The sequence below is a fragment of the Eumetopias jubatus genome, unplaced genomic scaffold (assembly GCF_037043125.1).
Source record: "Eumetopias jubatus isolate StellerSeaLion01/CBP00866 unplaced genomic scaffold, mEumJub1_p1.0 scaffold_4, whole genome shotgun sequence".
In the NCBI taxonomy this organism is placed as follows: Eukaryota; Metazoa; Chordata; class Mammalia; order Carnivora; family Otariidae; genus Eumetopias; species Eumetopias jubatus.
This window is the reverse complement of record NW_028274810.1, coordinates 144,330,772-144,350,229: the sequence shown is the minus strand read 5'-3', so window position 1 is coordinate 144,350,229 and position 19,458 is coordinate 144,330,772. Positions and strand designations below refer to the sequence as shown.

General features: G+C 39.1%; 1 protein-coding gene across 1 annotated transcript; it reads right to left on the bottom strand.

Moving 5' to 3' along the window:
* Positions 1 to 1,269: 1,269 nt before the first annotated feature.
* FBXO43 (F-box protein 43) lies at positions 1,270 to 11,162 on the bottom strand. Its single transcript, XM_028111259.2, has 4 exons — positions 9,718 to 11,162; positions 6,146 to 6,248; positions 1,655 to 1,858; positions 1,270 to 1,551 (listed from the first exon to the last, which is right to left on the bottom strand). Exons 1-4 carry the CDS (start codon positions 11,157 to 11,159, stop codon positions 1,303 to 1,305), a joined length of 1,998 nt encoding a protein of 665 aa, XP_027967060.2. The 5' UTR covers positions 11,160 to 11,162; the 3' UTR covers positions 1,270 to 1,302.
* Between the last annotated feature and the right edge of the window lie 8,296 nt (positions 11,163 to 19,458).

Below are 19,458 nucleotides of genomic sequence, written 5' to 3'. Positions count from 1 at the left end.
AAAAAAAAAGATTGTATTTACTTGACAGAGAGAGAGACAGCAAGAGCAGGAACACAAGCAGGGGGAGTGGGAGAGGGAGAAGCAGGCTTCCCGCAGAGCAGGGAGCCCGATGTGGGACTTAATCCCAGGACCCTGGGACTATGACCTGAGATGAAGGCAGACACTTAACGACTGAGCCACCCAGGCACCCCAATAAAATCTTTTTAATAATTAAAAAAACCAGATATATCTATACGTAATTCACACTTTAAGACTGTCTTATTAAAATACTGTGTAAGAACTACATTTTAAAAATCTGTGTGTATAGTGTGTACACAGACATATACCCACAACAGTTACCTAAAGACAAACAAATAAAATATGAAACCATCTTCAAATTTTCCCCTGGTCTTAGTAATTTGTTCAACAATAGAACTTACCTCTTTCTTGCTGCTGTTCTATAAATGGAACATGCTACCTCCAACCATTTTTGGAAAGAGGTACATTATAAACAATTCAGTAAATTTTCTTATTTAAGAAACCCAATGTAAAACTAACTGTTGAGAAAAGAAAAACCAACAACAATCTTTTCTAACTCGTGCAAATTTATCACAATAGTGATACCCAAGCTAGATTAAACAAATGGAATCTGCGATTATAGTTCTGGAATTTTAAAAAACGCTTAAATGAAATGCAGGACTTACAAGGGTTTATTAACTGACTGAGACTCTCATTGTGAATTAACAACATATGTCTAACAACTTAGTTTTTATGTCTTCTTAGTAATCAATATTAAGTAAATTTTATTTAACCAGAAGTGTGCTCACATATGACACTCACTAAATTACAAGATTGAAATTATAGAGTAAATTCAATAGAACTTCTGAAAACATTTTATTTATATTTCATTTCAGTCAAATACTCATTTTCCAAATCTATAACGCCATCTGTCTCAAGTTCAAAATTTGTAATATTACTTGGAAAACTATTTTTAAAAAGTGATCGAAGAACATTTCAACACAAAGTGATGAAATGCACAATTTTCAAAGGTTACATGAAACAGTTAAATACATATATATGACAACATTAAAAACTCTTTATTTAAAAACACTTATTAAAATGGGAAAATGTGACACAGTAAAATAAAATTTTTTCAAACTCATCACTTTAAAGAATACAGACATAGATTATGATATATACAAAATAGGAAATAAATCACCATCTGTCATTAATGGGAAATGTTGCATGCTTTCAAAATATTCATAATTTTAAGTCAGACAAAACGCTGTTTAGGGGGAATGCTTCTTTTATTTGAGAGTCTCCTCAAAGGCGTTTTAAATTCCGCTTACTCTGGGCACTTCCTGGAAGAGCATCTTTCCTATTTCTCGGCTTTGCTGCTCCTCTACTACATTCTTCAGACCCATGATAAGCACACAAACATAACACACAAAAGTCAAAACCACAGGCTGTACTGCTGCACAGTCCCCTTTTCTTATACGGCTGGTACTTAGCAGGGGATTGGCACCTGGGGCAAGGTTTTAATGCTTCATCAATAAATAGTGTTTTGGCAACCTGCAGTGAAAGCATATACACTGAATCTTCCAGTTTCACACAAAGAATCACTTTATTTCAAACTCTAAATATTTATTTCTAATAACTTATGAGAAATACTCACCTTAACATATTCATCTTGTTTACTACTTAAGGGAGTAACAGAAGAGCTTGCTGTAGGTGTCAAAACTTCTCCCCAAGGAGAAAATGTTGAAACTTCTCCTTTCTGAAAACCTGGTATCCTAGCCTGAGCTTGTACAGATCTTAAAGCTGATCGATTTAAAAGATGGAGCCGAGTGGCAGCATCCTCAACATTTAATATAGCCCCCTGCCGTAAAAGATAAGAGGGGTCAGTACTGTAATGTCAAAAGTTCCGGAACAGTTTTCTGATGCACATGTATTTAAATATTGAAAGTGATTTCACACTAAATTCCATTAGAATTTTCCCCCTAAACTTTCCCTTCTAGACAAAAAATTTTCTCTCAGCTAACACTTAAATGTCAAAGAAATATAAATGAACGAAATTAAAACAAGAAGTGTTAGCTTTAAGCTTACACGATGGGTTCTTTTTCTGCTTAAGGTATGGGTTGGAAAACTCTTCCTGAAAAGGGCCAGACGGTATATATTTAACGTTTTGCAGGCCAGATAGTCACAGCTACTCAACTGCCATTTTACCAAAAGCAGCTGTAGAGATACGTAAATGAAACAGCAAGGCTGTGTTCCAATGCAACTTACTTTAAAAACAGAAGTGATGGACAGGATTTGGCCCACAGACTGGAGTTTGCCAACCCCTCTTTTAAGTCAAGGTTTAAGAAGAGGTGAATCTTTGTAAAGTTTGCTATGGGATATCATGGAATTCTTTGAAGATTTCTTACCTTAGCCACATGTCAGAAGAATAATGGTACTGGTTAGACCATGAAATCCAATTGGTTTGGCTAGTTTTTACAATACATGTAAATACTGGAGTCATTTTTATACTTACATTGTAATAAACATGCTTAGGTATTTTAAAAGGAGAAAAAAAGGTATCTCTTCTCTGAACTGGATTTCCACATTACTTAAATATTCAGCCAAGAAATATTTTCAATAAGCTCTCTATTTTGCTGAGGTTGATAACGGGAAAAAATTGGGTTTTTGTTTTTGTTTTTTAACAAATTGGCCTTCTTAACCAATTATCAAAATAAAATGTACTGAGAGTGAATTTCCTCATGTGTCTAACTAAAACTGTGCTTCCTCTCCCTTGAGAGTTTCCCTTTGCCACAATTGGCTCCTAAAAGTGAGGAGAGAGAAAATAAGAGAAATTATAGTAGGGTAAGTATAGGAAATAAGATTAGCTGGTCATGGAAAATTCCATGATTAACAGTTTAACAACATATGCATAAATGTAATGGATGAACATTGGTTTGCCAAAATTAGAATGAATACAACTGAACTTTTTCAAGGACTCAGTACATTTCTTTATAGTACATTTGTATAAATAATTTGCAGCCTAGGACACACGCACACGATAAAAGAGCACACCAAAATTTTGATGGATTCGATGCAATTGGTAAACACGGTGATTGTGTATGAACAAACAAAATGAATAGAGATACACTGTTGAAACACATTTCAGCCACAGAATAAACCTTCATTTATTTAACAAATATTTATAGAACTCCTAAAGGTGTCAAGTGAATAAAACAGTCTAATCCCAGGCCTTGTAGAGTTTAAAATGTGTGCTTCCATCTCTGAGCAATAGGAGGCAAAGAAGTCAACCAAGGCACATGTTCACGAAGGCCAAAATTTTTCAAACACAGTCACATCATGTTACCAGAAAATACTTAAATGTGAGAGTGGAGTCACCATGTGGTTGTTCATTTCCATAATTATAAAAAACAGTGAGGAATACAGTAAATTAAGAAATTCGATGGAAAAGCCGTATCCCGATTCTAACATTCATTCTCATGGTTGCAAAGCAAATAGATGAAATTGAGATCCTATTACACGTAGCTGCTGTTTGCCTTCTAACTTCTATACATAAGGAGCTTTCAGAGACATTACACAAGTATGAGGAAAACTATCAAACAACTCTGTCTTACAATGTTTCTGTTTGGGTTAATGATATACATTAGGAGAGTTCATGTGGAAAGTAACCAGTCCATATCAGAATAGGAGGGCAAAGTGCACCAGGAAGGATGTCTCTAGGGAAAAGAAGGAACAGGAAGAATACCTGATTTGTCTGGACTTACACAGAGGAGATTTCCAGTTCTGGTGGATAATAGGAGATGAATCGGGGATCTGTACAGAGAAACACTAAGCAAAACAAAAGAAAGAAACTGGGCAATTATTAACTCTGGAAAAAAAAGTTATATAGGAAAAAAGGTGTAATCATAGTGTACTGCATGTTTCAGCAGTCAACAAACTCATAATCTCAATACAGTCTTAATAATGTCAGCACTTGTTTCTGATTCACTCCCAAATGGTGGTGTGGTTACATTAGTGAGGAGAAAAGGAGAAAGGAGTTCAGAGACGGGCGGGCGGGGAGGTAGTGGTAGTTCAGAGAGAGGGGCGAGGGGCGGGTGGGGAGGTAGTGGTAGTTCAGAGAGAGGGGCGGGCGGGCAGGTAGTGGTAGGAATGGTGAGAAGTTAGAGAACAAACTCTTCAAAGATAAAAGCCAAGAAATAGGAGGAAAGCCATGCTATTTAGAAACATGGAGGTAAATCTCAAAAGGAACAACTGAAGAGTTGAAAGTGATTAACTTGGGACAAGAATCAAGAGTAGGAAGAGACAGGTAAGAGAATGTGTTTTGTTATAAGCCTCATAGTCCAGTTTGACTTTTTAAACCATGTACTTGTTTTACTATGAAAAAAAAATTTAAAAAGCAAACCAAAATAAGAAAAAAGTTAAAGTAAGGAAAAACGTATAGTCCTTTAAGAAATAAAGTTGGAAAAAAAAAGTGGTGGCCCGGATATGAATATTTTATCTGGAATTACCTGAAGTGTTGCCAAACACAACCATGTTTCTTTCTTTGTACATGTACCTGGAGGTGATAGTTTAATATTAATAGATGCTTGCTTAAAAATTGTTTTTTTGGGGGGCACCTGGGCGGCTCAGTCAGTTAAGCATCTGCCTTCCGCTCGGGTCATGATCTCAGGGTCCTGGGATCCAGTCCTGAGTCTGGCTCCCTGCTCAGTGGGGAGTCTGCTTCAGCCTCCCTCTCTGCTGTTTTATTTATTTGTTTGTCAGAGAGAGAGAGAGAGAGAGAGCACAGGCAGGGGGAGCGGCAGGCAGAGGGAAAGGGGCAAGCAGGCTCCCCAACGAGCAGGGAGCCCCATGCAGGACTCGATCCCAGGACCCTGGAACCATGACCTGAGCCGAAGGCAGACACTTAACCGACTGAGCCACCCAGGCGCCCTAAAAAAATTTAGTCCTTAGCACATAGAGCAGCACTCTAAAAAATACGAAGTTAAGAAGGCAAATATTTTCTCTAGTATAAGCTCCCAGGCCCAGAAGCTGCAGCAGTAAGTAGCCAGGAGCTGTGAGCAAGTTGTAAGGCAATATCGTAGGCGAGAAGGTAACACTGTTCTTCAAAGTAAAATAGAAAGTCAACATTTTAGTTAAGTGCAGTCCCTAATATTTCATTGTAATGAGAAACCCACCAATCTGTATCTACGTATTTATATTTGTTTACACCATGTATCACCTCAATTATTATATTTTGTCAAATTAGAAATTTACTTATGTTATTAAAGACTTTTTACTAGAACAAGGATAAGAGAGTGAACTCTCGTGGTTTCTTTTGGTATTTAATGGCTAAGAAAGGTCTAAAAGCTGCATATACAATACAGGGCCAGAGTCATCAGATGCCTAGTACACAAAGTAGTGTCACTAGGAAGAATAAATCAGCTTCTGCAGGACTTTTCCTGTCAATTCAAAGCTGGTTCCCAAATCTTCAAGAAAATACAAGCTCATGATGCTTCCCCAGTACTACTCTGCCACACTCACTCATTTGCAGGCCTCCCTCTATGCTATCCTCTCTGTTGAAACACTCCTCCCTGTCTTCACCTGGCTAGCCACTCACTCCTCATCCATCGGGTCTCAGCGGAGTTGCACTGTTTCTGAAAAGCCTTCTCTTGATTCTCCAGTGTCAAATACTCCTTTTAAATGATCTAATAGAACAAACTCTGGGCTTCCTCTAACACACCTGTATTATAATCCCCTGTTGACTAATATCTCAAGTCATGGGGCATGAGTTCCAAGAGAGCAGGGACCATTTCAGAAAGGTTCACCATTGTAATCTGAGCAATTGGCACATAATATCCACTCAAAAGACAAGATAGAAAATGCTTTAAGGATATCTAATTATGAATAGGATCCAGCATAGCACTGGTATTCAAACCCTGCTAACAGCACACACACCTAAACAACAAAACCCTACAAGACGCTCCTGATGCTAGGTAGTCTACTCCACTTATGGACTGGAAGGAAATGGAGTTTGAGAGAAGTAAAACATTCATGTGTGAATGTTTGCTAAATGAAAAGGGTTAAAAGATAGCAGGAAAACCAAATTGGGTTGTCCAGCAATATGAGATTATTTTACAAATCCATTTGAGAAAAGTATTATATACATTACCTCAGAATCTGCTTTCAGTTGTGAGATATAACATTTCCTCCTCCGATTTGCTTTTTTATCTTGAACAATAATTTCTCGCCAATTTCTGCTCACTTTCCAAACACTGCAACAAAATGATTGGTCTTTATATTGTATATGTTCCACAAAATTATTCCATTTTTGCATACAACAATTAATAAGAAAAACTTGTTTTAAAGATTTGGACAGTAAATTTAAACCTAAAAATTTACATTAAAAATATGACTTGATCTACATTGTTGTTCCATACTGTTTCACCATATGAGAGAATTGTCATTAAAATATTAAGTATATGCCAGCATTATATTGACAGGTTATTATCTTAAAAATAGTTAAGGGAAAAACATAGTTTCATATAAAGCCAATATGAGTCCACTGGGAGACTGATTAAGAGGATTTAACTTCAAATGTGAGACAAAAATTTGGAACACAACATGTAGAAAATGATTATCATCCATACAGCACAAGAGGTGTTTATCTATTCCTCCTATGAAAGTACTTAACAAAGCTATCATTTTTATTAGACATTTTTTATTATGTTATGTTAACCACCATACATTACATCATTAGTTTTTGATGTAGTGTTCCATGATTCATTGTTTGCGTATAACACCCAGTGCTCCATTCAATATGTGCCCTCTTTTTTTTCTTAAGATTTTATTTATTTATTTGACAGAGAGAGAGAGAGAGAGCACAAGTAGGCAGAGTGGCAGGCAGAGGGAGAGGGAGAAGCAGGTTCTCTGCCGAGCAGGGAGCCCAATGCGGGGCTCGATCCGAGGAGCCCAATGCGGGGCTCGATCCGAGGACCCCAGGATCATGACCTGAGCCGAAGGCAGCCGCTTAACCAACTGAGCCACCCAGGCGCCCCAATATGTGCCCTCTTTTATACCCATCACCAGGCTAACCCATCCCCCCCCCAAACAGAAGAACTATCAATAATTCATTGGATGTACTAAGTGCCAAATAACAATCATTATGATGGGTAGCACTAGAAAGTTCCTATTTTAGAAACCAAAGTTGATGAGAATGAAGTAACCAAAAAAAAAAAAAAAACCCTCAATTTATATCCAGTGGCTGCCTATTTATCAATAACCTTGGCTATACTAATTATGAAAGAAAAGATAATCTCTCAGCTGTTATTCTGGTCTTTTTTATTACTCTAACTCAAATCACTCAAAGGGAATAAGATCAGACAATTCAAAAAAGTTCGCTTGCTGTTATGGGGGTAACACTGTCCTTCAGTTACCATGGCCACTTCAATTGTCTTGCCTCTCCCTAAGCCAATAAATGTGTCTTATATCAGATTGATGGAGAGGAAAAGGCAGAAAGTCACCTCTAAATGGGGAAGAAATGAACTATGCAATTGGTTATTTGCCACAGTTATTTCAACTGACCGTAATCTCTCACATTACCAATAAACACTGCTAACATTATACATGCATTCTGCAGTACAAATACTATACATTTGGAGGGGTGCGGAAAAGTGGTAACTACAAAAATATGACCGAATATCAACTGCTCCCACAAGTGAGCAACCAAAAATATCACCCAAGTTTTTAATTGGTCTCTATCCAAATACTACAGCATATAAAAATAAACTTCCTATATTTCAGCCATCTCCTTGATTTTTTAAACAAATAATTTATCTCATTCAAACTTTTTTTAAAGGCACATACATACAGGTACACTGATCTGTTTATTATCCTACTTGTGTTACACCACGTACATTCCCAGTCAAGTTTATTTAGAAAGGCCTTAAATCTTAATATGAGTTTGTGAGGCAGTATTGGATTGGAAATCAGAGGGCTCAGGGCACCTGGGTGGCTCAGTTAGTTAAGCGTCTGACTCTTGATTTCAGCTCAGGTCATGATCTCAGGGTCATGGGATCAAGCCTGGCACTGGGCTCCACGCCCAGTGTGGAGTCGGCTGAAGATTCTCTCTCTGCTTCTGCCCCTGCCTCCCCCTCTCCCTTTCTTAAAAAAAAAAAAGAAAAAAAAATCAGAGGGCTCAGTTAAAGACCTAGATACATTCCTATCTCCTTGAATGACTGTTGGCAGGTACTTAACTTCTTTGGAACACAGTTTCCTCATCTGCAAAATATGTGATTAAACTAGATGTCTCAGAAGACTTCCAGCTATGAAATTCTACAATTCTCTACAGTAGCCTACAATTAATTTGTGGAGGAAAGGTGAAGAAGGGCTTTGATAGAAGCAGTGGCCATAAAAACAGCAAGGATTCTATGAACCAAACTCTTGACATATCTCTATCAAAAAACAAATTCACAAACTCTCCTGCATGTCCTCCGTCAACCGTCACCTTGCAGAAGTCTTGTTCTACAGGCTTCCCTCCTTCCTGGTCATGGCATTCCCAAAGATCTTGTCTTCTGATAGTCCTGCAACTCCCCAAAATTGCCAGTATGAACACAGTCTCACGTTAGTCTTTATAACCCTCATTCCTTCCTTCAGTACTCCTAAATGTCTGTTTCTCTTTAATTATGTAGCAGCATCCAATATACTGAAATCTCTGTTAACACAAATACTTCAGTTTCTAATTCCTTGAAATTCCCAAAAGTAGGGCGCCTGGGTGGCTCAGATGGTTAAGCATCTGCCTTCGGCTCAGGTCATGATCCCGGGGTCCTGGGATCGAGTCCTGCATCGGGCTCCCTGCTCCTTGGGAGCCTGCTTCTCCCTCTGCTTCTCTCTCTCTCTCTCCCTCTGTCTCTCATGAATAAATAAAGAAAATCCTTAAAAAAAAAAAAAAGAAATTCCCAAAAGTAATTACCTTCCACTGCCCTGTTAGCAATGAAAATGAACTAATCCCTATTCCCTTGGTTTCTAGAGAAACTAAGCCCTAAAATGAAAGCTAACCATTATTTTGGATTCTAGAATTTAGATTAAATAACTAAATGGTATCCTTTGTATGCTGTCATTTCTTAGTCACCATAATACTTTACATTGTTTCTGACCAAGTGTCATAACTTTAATACAATTTGCAATCTGACAATAGGATGTGAACTATTAAATCAGTAAATAACTTTTGCAGAAGATAGTTTGCCATCTTGAAAATTTAAAGTTCAACGTTTAGAAACTCTCTTCCCAAATGACAGTGACATGAACTTTATCCAGAAGACTATACTGATACTTCCAAAACAGGATTTTATTTTTTTTAAGATTTATTTATTTATTTTAAAGAGAGGGAGAGAGAGAGAGAGGTTGGGGGGAGGGGCAGAGGGAGATAACCCCCAAGCAGACGCCCCACCAAGAGCCAAGCGCAAGGCAGGGCTCCACCCCACAACCTGACTCCAGCCAAAACCAAGAGTGGGACCCCCAACTGACTGAGCCACCCAGGCACCCCTAAAACAGGATTTTAAACAGAAGGAACTCTATTAGGAAGCTCACTAAACCACCTTTGATAAAGTGTAAGACAACTAAAGATAGAGATAATAAAACAAAATGAATAAAAAACAGGACAACTACTCAACTCACAGAAAAGCTTTCCAACTTAAAAAAAAAAAGTGGTAAGAAGGAAGTTTTACTTCAGAAAAAAATTCTTACCTGCATAGGCTTTCTGCAGTCAAGGAATCGAAAACCATAGCAAGAATATGTTTTAAATTTCTATATTTTAATTCCGTTAAGATGTCCAGTTTTTCTATACCCATTTTCTTGCCAATCAGTCCTGCAAGTACACACTGTAGTACAGCTATTTGCCCCCCATCCTTCTCTTCTAAGAATTCATGTGCACCATTTTGCTGGAATCTTTTTCTTTTGTTTCTCATAAAGAGCTCATGCACTAACTGCAAGGCTGGGGTCTTTGATAAATTCTTAAAGCTTAAAATCTCATTGTCACTGCTCAGCTGATTCTCCGACGTGTCTGAAGCAGTTGCTGGTGTTGCTTCCAAGTCAGAGTCCCTTTCTGTCTCAGACTGTGAGCTTTGTTCCTGAAGGGTGGACAATCTTCTCAGCCTCCGAAGATGCCCTGACTTTTTAATGGTGTCCCCCACTTTGACAGTTCCCTTATGTTTCCAAAGTTCTCGAAAAGAACCCTCCTGGTCAGAGAGGGAATCTTCTGATTTATCCAAACAAAGTGAGTTAAAACCACTGTCTTCAGGTGTTGAAATATTGCCCCTCACTTCAGCTGAAGGAGAGAGCCTTTGACTTGCATTAAATTTAATGTTTGCTACAAGATTACTTATTGGAGTCACACATAAATTCTCATTTGTTCCACAAGATGTTTGACTAGCAGAAGAGCCCAGAAGTTTGGGATATGTATTCTCATCATTAACAAACAGACTGCTATCACTAAGGTCATATGTGATAGAGTCTTTAAAACTATTGCCCTGAATCGGAGATATACATTCAACTTCAAATAGGCTACAGTCATCTTTGGAATCATCAACTGTGGAAGTCTTCTGTTGAGAAAAATTAAGTCTCAATTTTTGACTGCTGGAAGTTGTTTCTTCTGTTTTCAAAGTACTAGTAACTAAAGGACTAAAATTGGTTTGCCTTGGAAAACTTGCAGCACAGCTTGGATTATTTTTTTCTAAGTTGAGGACTTGGTTTATACTACTTTCTAGAGAACTGTTTTGTGATTCACAGTACCCCTTTAGGAGAGAGAAAGATATGTCCAACCTTCTACGCAGTAAAAATTTTTTTCCACTGACTTTAGGGGTTTCACAAAGTTCTGGAGTTTTATCATTTTCCTTCCTAGAAAAGACAAATCTCTTTTTTTGAGTTGGAGATTCTAAAGGATGAGTTAAGCCCAGATTTGAAGTTTCAGGATGTTCATGGATTAATGTTGGGCCTTTTTCTTTCTTTCCAAAAAATTCTTTATCTGCACTACCAAAGTTGCAAGGTTGTAACAACTCATTGTAGCCACTATCTTGAAATGAAGATGTGGAACAGAAATCTCTGAATCTGGAGGATTTGAAGTTGACAGTAGGAGAGTCCACCTCATTTTCTGCTCCACTGCAAGCTTGGCTTGAACGTCTCTCTGACATCTTCACAATGTTTCTACAGAGTGAAAACAGATTTTATTCTTCCTTTGAAATGAGTAGCCTAGCAGCTTATCCAAAAATATGTGAATAGGGAAAATAGAAAATGTTATGGCAATAAGAAAAGTTACCTTAAAAAAACAAATCTACTCTAATATATACTCATGTGTACATTACTTAACCCAACTTTTAACATCATAAAAACCAAAACAAAACAACCAATACATATTCACAGACTACTTGGTTAAGCATAGTCCTAAGCACCATGCATAAATATTTTCTTGAACTACACTTGAGGAAAAAATCTGGCAGCATCATTTTTAGATTTTATTACCTTACGATTTTAACAGCACTGAAGTACAGAGTTATAGTTTTAATATTCTAGCTTATTCGTACTGGCCTATATCTAGTCAGTTGGATATTTCCCTTCAAAGTTCTGGTATATAAGTAAAGCTGCTTAAAAAACTATATGCCAATTTTTAAACATGTTTTTGGAAATGTGTCACATGGGTGCTACCACTAGATTTAACAGCAACTTGGCTAAGCAATGCCAGGATAATGTTATTCATCTTTGTGACATAGGCCTGCCACAGAAATCCAGTCCCCATGACCATTTTCAAGGTCTGAGTTCTCAGACTCATGACTTTGCAAAGACTCCTTGGCTGATTGTTAATTACTAATACATTCTTCTTGAGCTAACCCAAATGAACCAGCACCCCACAGATAGAGGCCCATTACAAACCCGGCATGTCATTCTTGTCTCATTTTCTAAATATTTTGAGATATCAGGTCCAGTTGCAGGCTTGAATTCACAGATAACAGACAACTATTTGTGGGAAACTCACCCTTTATAATATTCTTGAAATTACAAGAACAGAAGTCAAGTAAATTACTTGTAATTACTTATTGAGTTACTCAGTAATTATATTTGTAAGGAATAACACTAGGAAATACTTTACCCCTTAACATTTTCTTAACAGTATTATCACATTCCTTCTTTTTAGAAACTCAAATCTTAACTCAAAGAGTGTGAAGGGGAGAAAACTACCATAGTTTCTGATATTTCTCCAGAATATTCAAAGAACACTAAGAAAACTGTCATTTTTCAAAGTTTTCTCCAGACCAAATACATGATTTTTCTCTATTAAAAGATCCTGGGGAAATATATTTTAGTTGACTATAATGGTAAAGTAATATATTTATGCCTAGGTTATACTAGTTAAGTACCTAAGTGAATGAGTTTTTAAAAACAACAACAACAACAAATTGCTACTCCAACCACAAAACAAAAGTTTCTTTATGCTAAAATGATCATGGGAAGATTACCACTGGGCAAAATATCTAAGTGTTTTTCAACCTTTTAAACCTATATTCAATTCTGGTAAATCTCATACATGTTCTCTTCTGATCTAGATCCCCACAGATCATAAGAATGACTGCTATCTTCTGTACATGCTTACCAGCCAAGATAATCAAACTTTGCTTTCTATAACTTGTATTATACTTTAAAACAATTTTGTTTTCAAAATATTAAGTTAATGACATATAATGAGCTTCCAAATTATACCTGCACCCATGAATATTTTCCCCTCTCTGAGAATCATTCTATAAATATAAGTTAAAATTAGGTCAACAAATCCTTCTAAAATTTTAGAGCAAATGTAACTATTCTACCTTACCACTAGGTGTCTCACCATGCTAGAATTTGGGAAACCGGCAAATTGTTAGAAACAAAACCCAGGATGCAGATATCCTCTACCCCTATCACCCATAGGCCACTTGATATAAACATAAACATATAAACAAAACACTAATTTTTTTTCTGTTCATCTACCGATCTGAAGTTGCCTCCACTGTGCTTTCTCTGCTGTCATCATGTCCATCTTTCTACTATCCCAAGGCGTTGGTCTCAAACAAAATTTGGTTCTTCAAAACTTAATTTTTAAATCATTTAAAAAGACTAATGCAAAATTTTGAAATGTCCATTGACTTACTTAATTTTACTGATTCAACAGTTCACTAATTAATCAAACGAGCCTCCTTGATACTCATTTTTTAAAACGAGGCTCCTGAGTGTTGAGAACACATCTCTATGTGCTCTCAAAAAAGAAAAAAATTGGCAAGGGTGTGGAGAAAAGGGAACCTTCACACACTGCTGATGGGAATGCAAATTGGTGTAGCCGCTGTGGAAACGGTATGGAGGTTCCTCAAAAAATCAAAAATAGAACCATCATATGATCCAGCAATTCCACTTCTGGGTATTTACCCAAAGAAAATGAAAACACTAATTTGAAAAGATACATGTACACCTCTGTGTTCATTGCAGTATTATTTACAATAGCCAAGATATGGAAGCAACCTAAGTGTCCATTGATAGATGAACTGATAAAATGAGGTACATATATACAATGAAATATTACTCTGCCATAAAAAAGAATGAAATCTTGTCATTTGTGACAACATGGATGGACTCATAGGGTATTATGCTAAGTGAAATAAGCCAGACAAAAACAAATACCATATGATTTCACTTATTGTGGAATCTAAGAAACAAAACAAATGAACAAACAAAACAGGAACAGACTCATAGATACAGAGAACAAATCTGAAGTTGCCAGAGGGGATGGGGGTAAAGCGTAGTCAAAGTAAATGAAAAGAATTAGAGGTACAAACTTCCAGTTATAAAATAAATAAGCCATGGGAAGGTAATATATACCATAGGGAATGCAATGAATAATATTGTAGTAAATTTTTATAGTGACAGATAACTAGACCTATCAATGTGATCATTTCATAATGTATAAAAATGTAGAATCACTAATGTTGTACACCTGAAACTAATATAATATTGTATGTCAACCATAATTCAGTTTAAAAACACTTGTTAAGTTAGAGAATGAAATACTACTTAACTATATTAAAACCAAACTTTCATTTGTTAAAGTGGAAAATCTTACCATCAGTAAATCTTGAGATCTTAGATGTCAGTTATGTGAGCTTCCAAACAAGAAAATCTTTCTTTGCCTTCAAAACTCATGCCAAAGTATTACCGATTAAAAACTCTAGTTTGGACAATTGAAACCTGCAGCAGCATGATGACTGCTAAGATTGGCAAGGTACATAAAGTACACGCTTCAGGGATTATTCCTAACATATGAAAAGGCCTAAACCATTTTGAATTTCTTTCAGCTCTCCAGATAATGGTAATTTCAATATCCTTGTTCTCTCCAGCGAGTCTGGGAACTGAGGAACCTTCCCAAATTCGGGTTTTTCTGAAAATGCAGTGTAACAAGCCACAGCGCGGTCATTTAATCCCCCAAGGTGCTGTCAGCGGGTGGCTGGTTAACGGTCTCACCAGGGCGTCTTTTGGCCCCGTTCGTCCCTCCTGGACCTTCCCAAGGCCAAGCTGGCGGGGGGACGGGGGTCGCCTCGGCTCCGCCGCCAGGGCCCAGGGCCCAGAACGCCACCGAAAGGCGGAGGGTGGGTGGGCGTCACCTGGAGCGGAGCGAGGGGGCAAGAGATCGGCTTCGGGGCGCCTCTCTAGTCCCAGCACCTGGAAAGCAAAGTGGGCGCCGGGCCCGGGGACGCCGGGAGGCCCGCTAGCCGGCACACACTTGGGCCCCCCACTCCCGCCCACCTGGAGAGCGAGGCGCGCCCGCAACGACCGGGCCGCGGGGCCAGGCGGGAAGGGAGTCAGGCAGCCGCCGCTGGGAGCGCCGGGCAGGAGCCACCGCCTCGCCCCCAGGGATGCCGGGCTATGGCAACACCCACGCCAGGTTCGCGTGGGACCGCCGCGTTTCCCTCCTTCGGTTTGAACTGCCCGCCTTGAGTAACCGCTACGCGCTCGCCCCGCCCCGCGCCGCCCCGCCCCGCCCCGCGCCGCCCCTTCCTCCGCCTCCGTGGCGCCCCCGCCGGCCGCCCGGCGACCCGCAGGCCGGGGTCCCGGCTTCCCCCGGAGGCGGTCTCGTCCTCCCTTTCCCACTCTTCCACCCCGACCCAAAGCTCAGCCGGGCTTCCTAACTTCATGGGCTCTGCCTCTCCCCATTCTCACCTTGGGGAGCATTATGTAGAAAGGCCACTAGGTCCTACTGTGGGATGCCATTAAAAATAATGCAGGTGAGTTGTCACTTGAGAATGTTTCCTGAGATAGGTATAGAAAGTGGGTTACAAACTGAATGACGCCTTTTGGTAGTATAGTTATACACAGGATGAGGTCTGAAAGGTATGACTAACTTGGTTACAGTGTCTCTACACGGGATTATGCTTGATTCTGCTAGACAGGATGTTTTATATTATTCACCGGACACCTATTCTATGCCAGGCTCCACCCTTCTGCTCTGGGCGGCTTCCTCCTAGTCTCCTTTTTCTGGCTTCTTTTTCTCTGCCTTTTCCCTAAATGAGACGTCCTACCTCAGCACTTTTTTTTTTAAACTTTGCCATTATGTTCTTACATAATTCTTGGGCAGAACCTCACCCATTACTTTTAAGCCAATAATAGCAGCTACTACCACTCTCCTCCAACTGGACATTTATTTCTCCGTCTGGATGCCCTTTAGTCATCCAAAATGAAATATATCCAAAATAAAACTCACTAACAATTAAGTTCTGCCAATCACTAGGCTAGCTACTGGGAATACAAAGATGAGTACAGCACAGTTATGGCCTTAAGGGGCTCACAATCACTCTAAGAGGGGGGCAGTAGTAGTAGTACAAAGGAAAGAGGATCAACTAACCCTAAGGAATTCAAAGAAGGGGTAGAATTAACTTTATAAAGATCATGACTTAATCAGAGAAAGACATGTATCATATGACCTCACTGATATGAGGAATTCTTAATCTCAGGAAACAAACTGAGGGTTGCTGGAGTGGTGGGGGGTGGGAGGGATGGGGTGGCTGGGTGATAGACATTGGGGAGGGTATGTGCTATGGTGAGCGTTGTGAATTGTGTAAGACTGATGAATCACAGACCTGTACCTCTGAAACAAATAATACATTATATGTTAAAAAAAGAAAAAGAAGAAGAAGATAGCAGGAGGGGAAGAATGAAGGGGGGAATCGGAGAGGGAGACGAACCATGAGAGACTATGGACTCTGAGAAACAAACTGAGGGTTCTAGAGGGGAGGGGGTGGGGGAATGGGTTAGCCTGGTGATGGGTATTAAAGAGGGCACGTTCTGCATGGAGCACTGGGTGTTATACTCAAACAAGAAATCATGGAACCCTACATCAGAAACTAATGATGTAATGTATGGTGATTAACATAATAAAAAAAACAAAGACCATGACTCGAGGTGGATTTTGAGGGACAAATGGCAACTTAAAAGTCAGACAACAGGTGATTTCAATCTCAAAATGTGCAAAAGCAGGAAAGTTGGGACAGTTGGGGAAACTGTAAATAGTTTGTTATACTTAGAAACTCAGGTTTATTTGAGGAAAGGGCAAAGAAAATTCTTGAGAAGGGGAAGAAGCCAAGTCATGGAGAATTTTGGTTGCATTTAAGAGTCTGAAGTTGATCCTCTAGGCATTGCAGAGCGTTTTAATTTTAGAAAGATCACTCTGGTGGCAGAATGGAGAACAGAAGGAAAAGAGGTGAGGGTGGTTGCAAGACCACTTAGGAAGCTACTGCATGACTCTGGAAGCCAGTGGGGCTGGAGAAGAACCTGGACTCAACATGTTCAGTTAGAAGAATCAAGTGCATGGGGCAGGGGTTGAGGAAGCACAGAGGACAGGTTTGGAACAAAATAAGATGAATTTAGTATGAGGTTGTTAAGTTTCAGGTACCTGTAGGACTTAAGGAATTGGTGAATTACACATAGCACCTCTCTGAAGACACCCACACGTACCCAGATAGAGTGAGTAGTGCCCTCTCTAGCTCTTCAAAGAAATCTCTGTTACAGCCATTTTGCCCTTCCCCCCACCATAGCATTTGCAATCCTCCTTCTTTGCTGAATTTTCTCCATGTAGTTTATCACCTTCTAAAAATGTCATTTTACTGGGATGCCTGGGTGGCTCAGTCGGTTAAGCATCTGTCTTCAGCTCAGGTCATGATCCCAGGGTCCTAGGATCGAGTACTCGGGTTCCTTGCTCAGCGGGAAGCCTCTTCTCCCTCTGCCTGCCGCTCACCCTGCTTGTGCACTCTCTGACAAATAAATAAAATCCTTAGAAAAAGTAAATAAAAATTAAAATGTCATATTACTTATCTAGTTTAATGTCTGATCCTCACTCCCACTATAACATAAACAGGGCAGGGGATTTTGCCTATGGTTTAAAAAATCCACAAAATCCCAAACATAATTTAAACATTGCTCTTTTCTCTTTATCTAGTTAATTTATTTTTCTTTATTTTATTATGACTGAAGACCGCAAAAGTATAACATAACTCCCTTCTATCATAAGAATAATTTTTACTCCCCCCCCCCACTGAAAAGGCAAAAAGGAACCTAGTTATATGTAGCTTGTCCTGGCTTTACTCATATACCCCAAATACAAACCACTGAGCTATATTCTCCTATTCTTTTTTTTTTCTATTTACCCACCATGGTCTTTGGCCTTTTTGCTTCCTTTTCTGGATTGGATGTCATCCCATTACTGACCTCAGAATTCTAAAACCCATCTGTTTTCCACAAGATCTAATTCTTTTGGGGACCATCCAGCAAAACATAATGAAAGACTTTTCCAATCACGATGACTAAAGCTATGCAGATATACTTAAAAGAATAAGATCAAGGAATATGAAAAACAGAGATTCAGGGAGGAAAAAAGCAACTTGCATCTCCATAACCATATTTTAAGGAATTAAAAGCACTAGTATCCAAGATAACAAGACATCTGCCCTCATTAGGAGAGGGCAATGGAGTGATATCTGCACATGGTAAGTGCTCAAGAAAAGTTAGCTGTTACCAATGATAATAGTTTACATTGACCATGCTCCATACTGATTCTAAAACTATTGGTTCCTGCTGATAGGAAAGAGGGTGTTGGATTGAGAACTAGCATCAACATGGACTTTTGCTGAAATTCTGGATCTCCTTGATATCACTTGCAATTACTCTACCCTTCCACAGGGTCCTAGGACTCATTTCTATCCTGCTTTTGCGATCCATTCTGATCTCCATAGACTATTATGTGCCAGAATCCTTTTGATACATCAACTGGAGAGTCAGAATCCAGTAAAGTGTGCAATGATTAAAGTTATACTTTATACCACTCCATCATCTTTCTCTTTTTTAAAAAGATTTTATTTATTTATTTGACAGAGAGACCACAAGAGAGGGAACACAAGCAGGGGGAGTGGGAGAGGGAGAAGCAGGCTTCCTGCTGAGCAAGGAGCCCGATGTGGGGCTCAGTCCCAGGACCCTGGGATCATGACCTGAGCCGAAGGCAAGATGCTTACCGACTAAGCCACCAAGGCGCCCCTCCATCATCTTTCTCTTATAACAACAGTTTTATCTAGTAATTGTTGTAGGAAAGCTTATTTTGACTATTCTGTTGCATTACTCTCTTCTCTTTGGCTGAGAGGGGAGGTAGTTTGTAAGCTAATGGTCAAAATATTTATGCTGTATGTTGGCCTGTCTGTGAAAGAAGAAGCAAGAAAATCCATTATGTTTCCCTGGAAATTAAAAAATTGGCAGCCAGGAAGACCAGGAAGATCAAGTTAAATCTCCCAACCTGGTCTGTAAAGGTACGATCAGTTTGAACTTCTGGAAGTGAAAGGTGAAGCCTGGCCCAACCCGACCCCGCTGTGGCTGTTGGGGGGGGGGTGGTCCTGGGGAGTCTTGGGGAAAAGGTTTTAGCCTTCGGGTGGGGCTTACCCTCATATTTATGATCTTAATTTATACAGTGCCCGCCATGGAAGCAAATGTCTCCTGTATCGCTGTGTACATACCCGATCTGGGGGTGTAAATAGGCTGTTCTGTGTATAAATAAAATCTTCCATTGTCAAACTGCTGGATGGAAGACAGGAAAGCAGAATATTCTGCTTAATAAGAAATCAAAGACATGTTGGGGTGAAAGAAACCTGTTTCTCTGCTTAAGTATAATCATTATTAACAACTATTTTCTAAATTTTAATTCATTTTCTTCTTCCTTCTGATGTAAGTGAAAACCTGCTGTGAAAGAAGCAAACGAATGTCAATGCTGTGAACCCAATTGCTATTAATCTCACTGATTTTGATCTTTCAAAAAACACACCTCCACTGCGCAGATCCTTTTGTTTCATCTAGGGAGGAATACATGAGATGGAAGGAAGGTCAATCAATGGGTAGTGACTGCTACCAATATCCTTTAGTTTTAAGTGGAATTAATTT

Coding starts and splice junctions, on each gene's coding strand:
- FBXO43 (XM_028111259.2), bottom strand. CDS start 11,159: ATGTCAGAGAGACGTTCAAGCCAAGCTTGCAGTGGAGCAGAAAATGAG. Junction 1,859..6,145: donor AACTGAAAGCAGATTCTGAG/GTAATGTATATA, acceptor CTTTTACGGCAG/GGGGCTATATTAAATGTTGA. Junction 1,552..1,654: donor AACAAGATGAATATGTTAAG/GTGAGTATTTCT, acceptor CTTTCACTGCAG/GTTGCCAAAACACTATTTAT.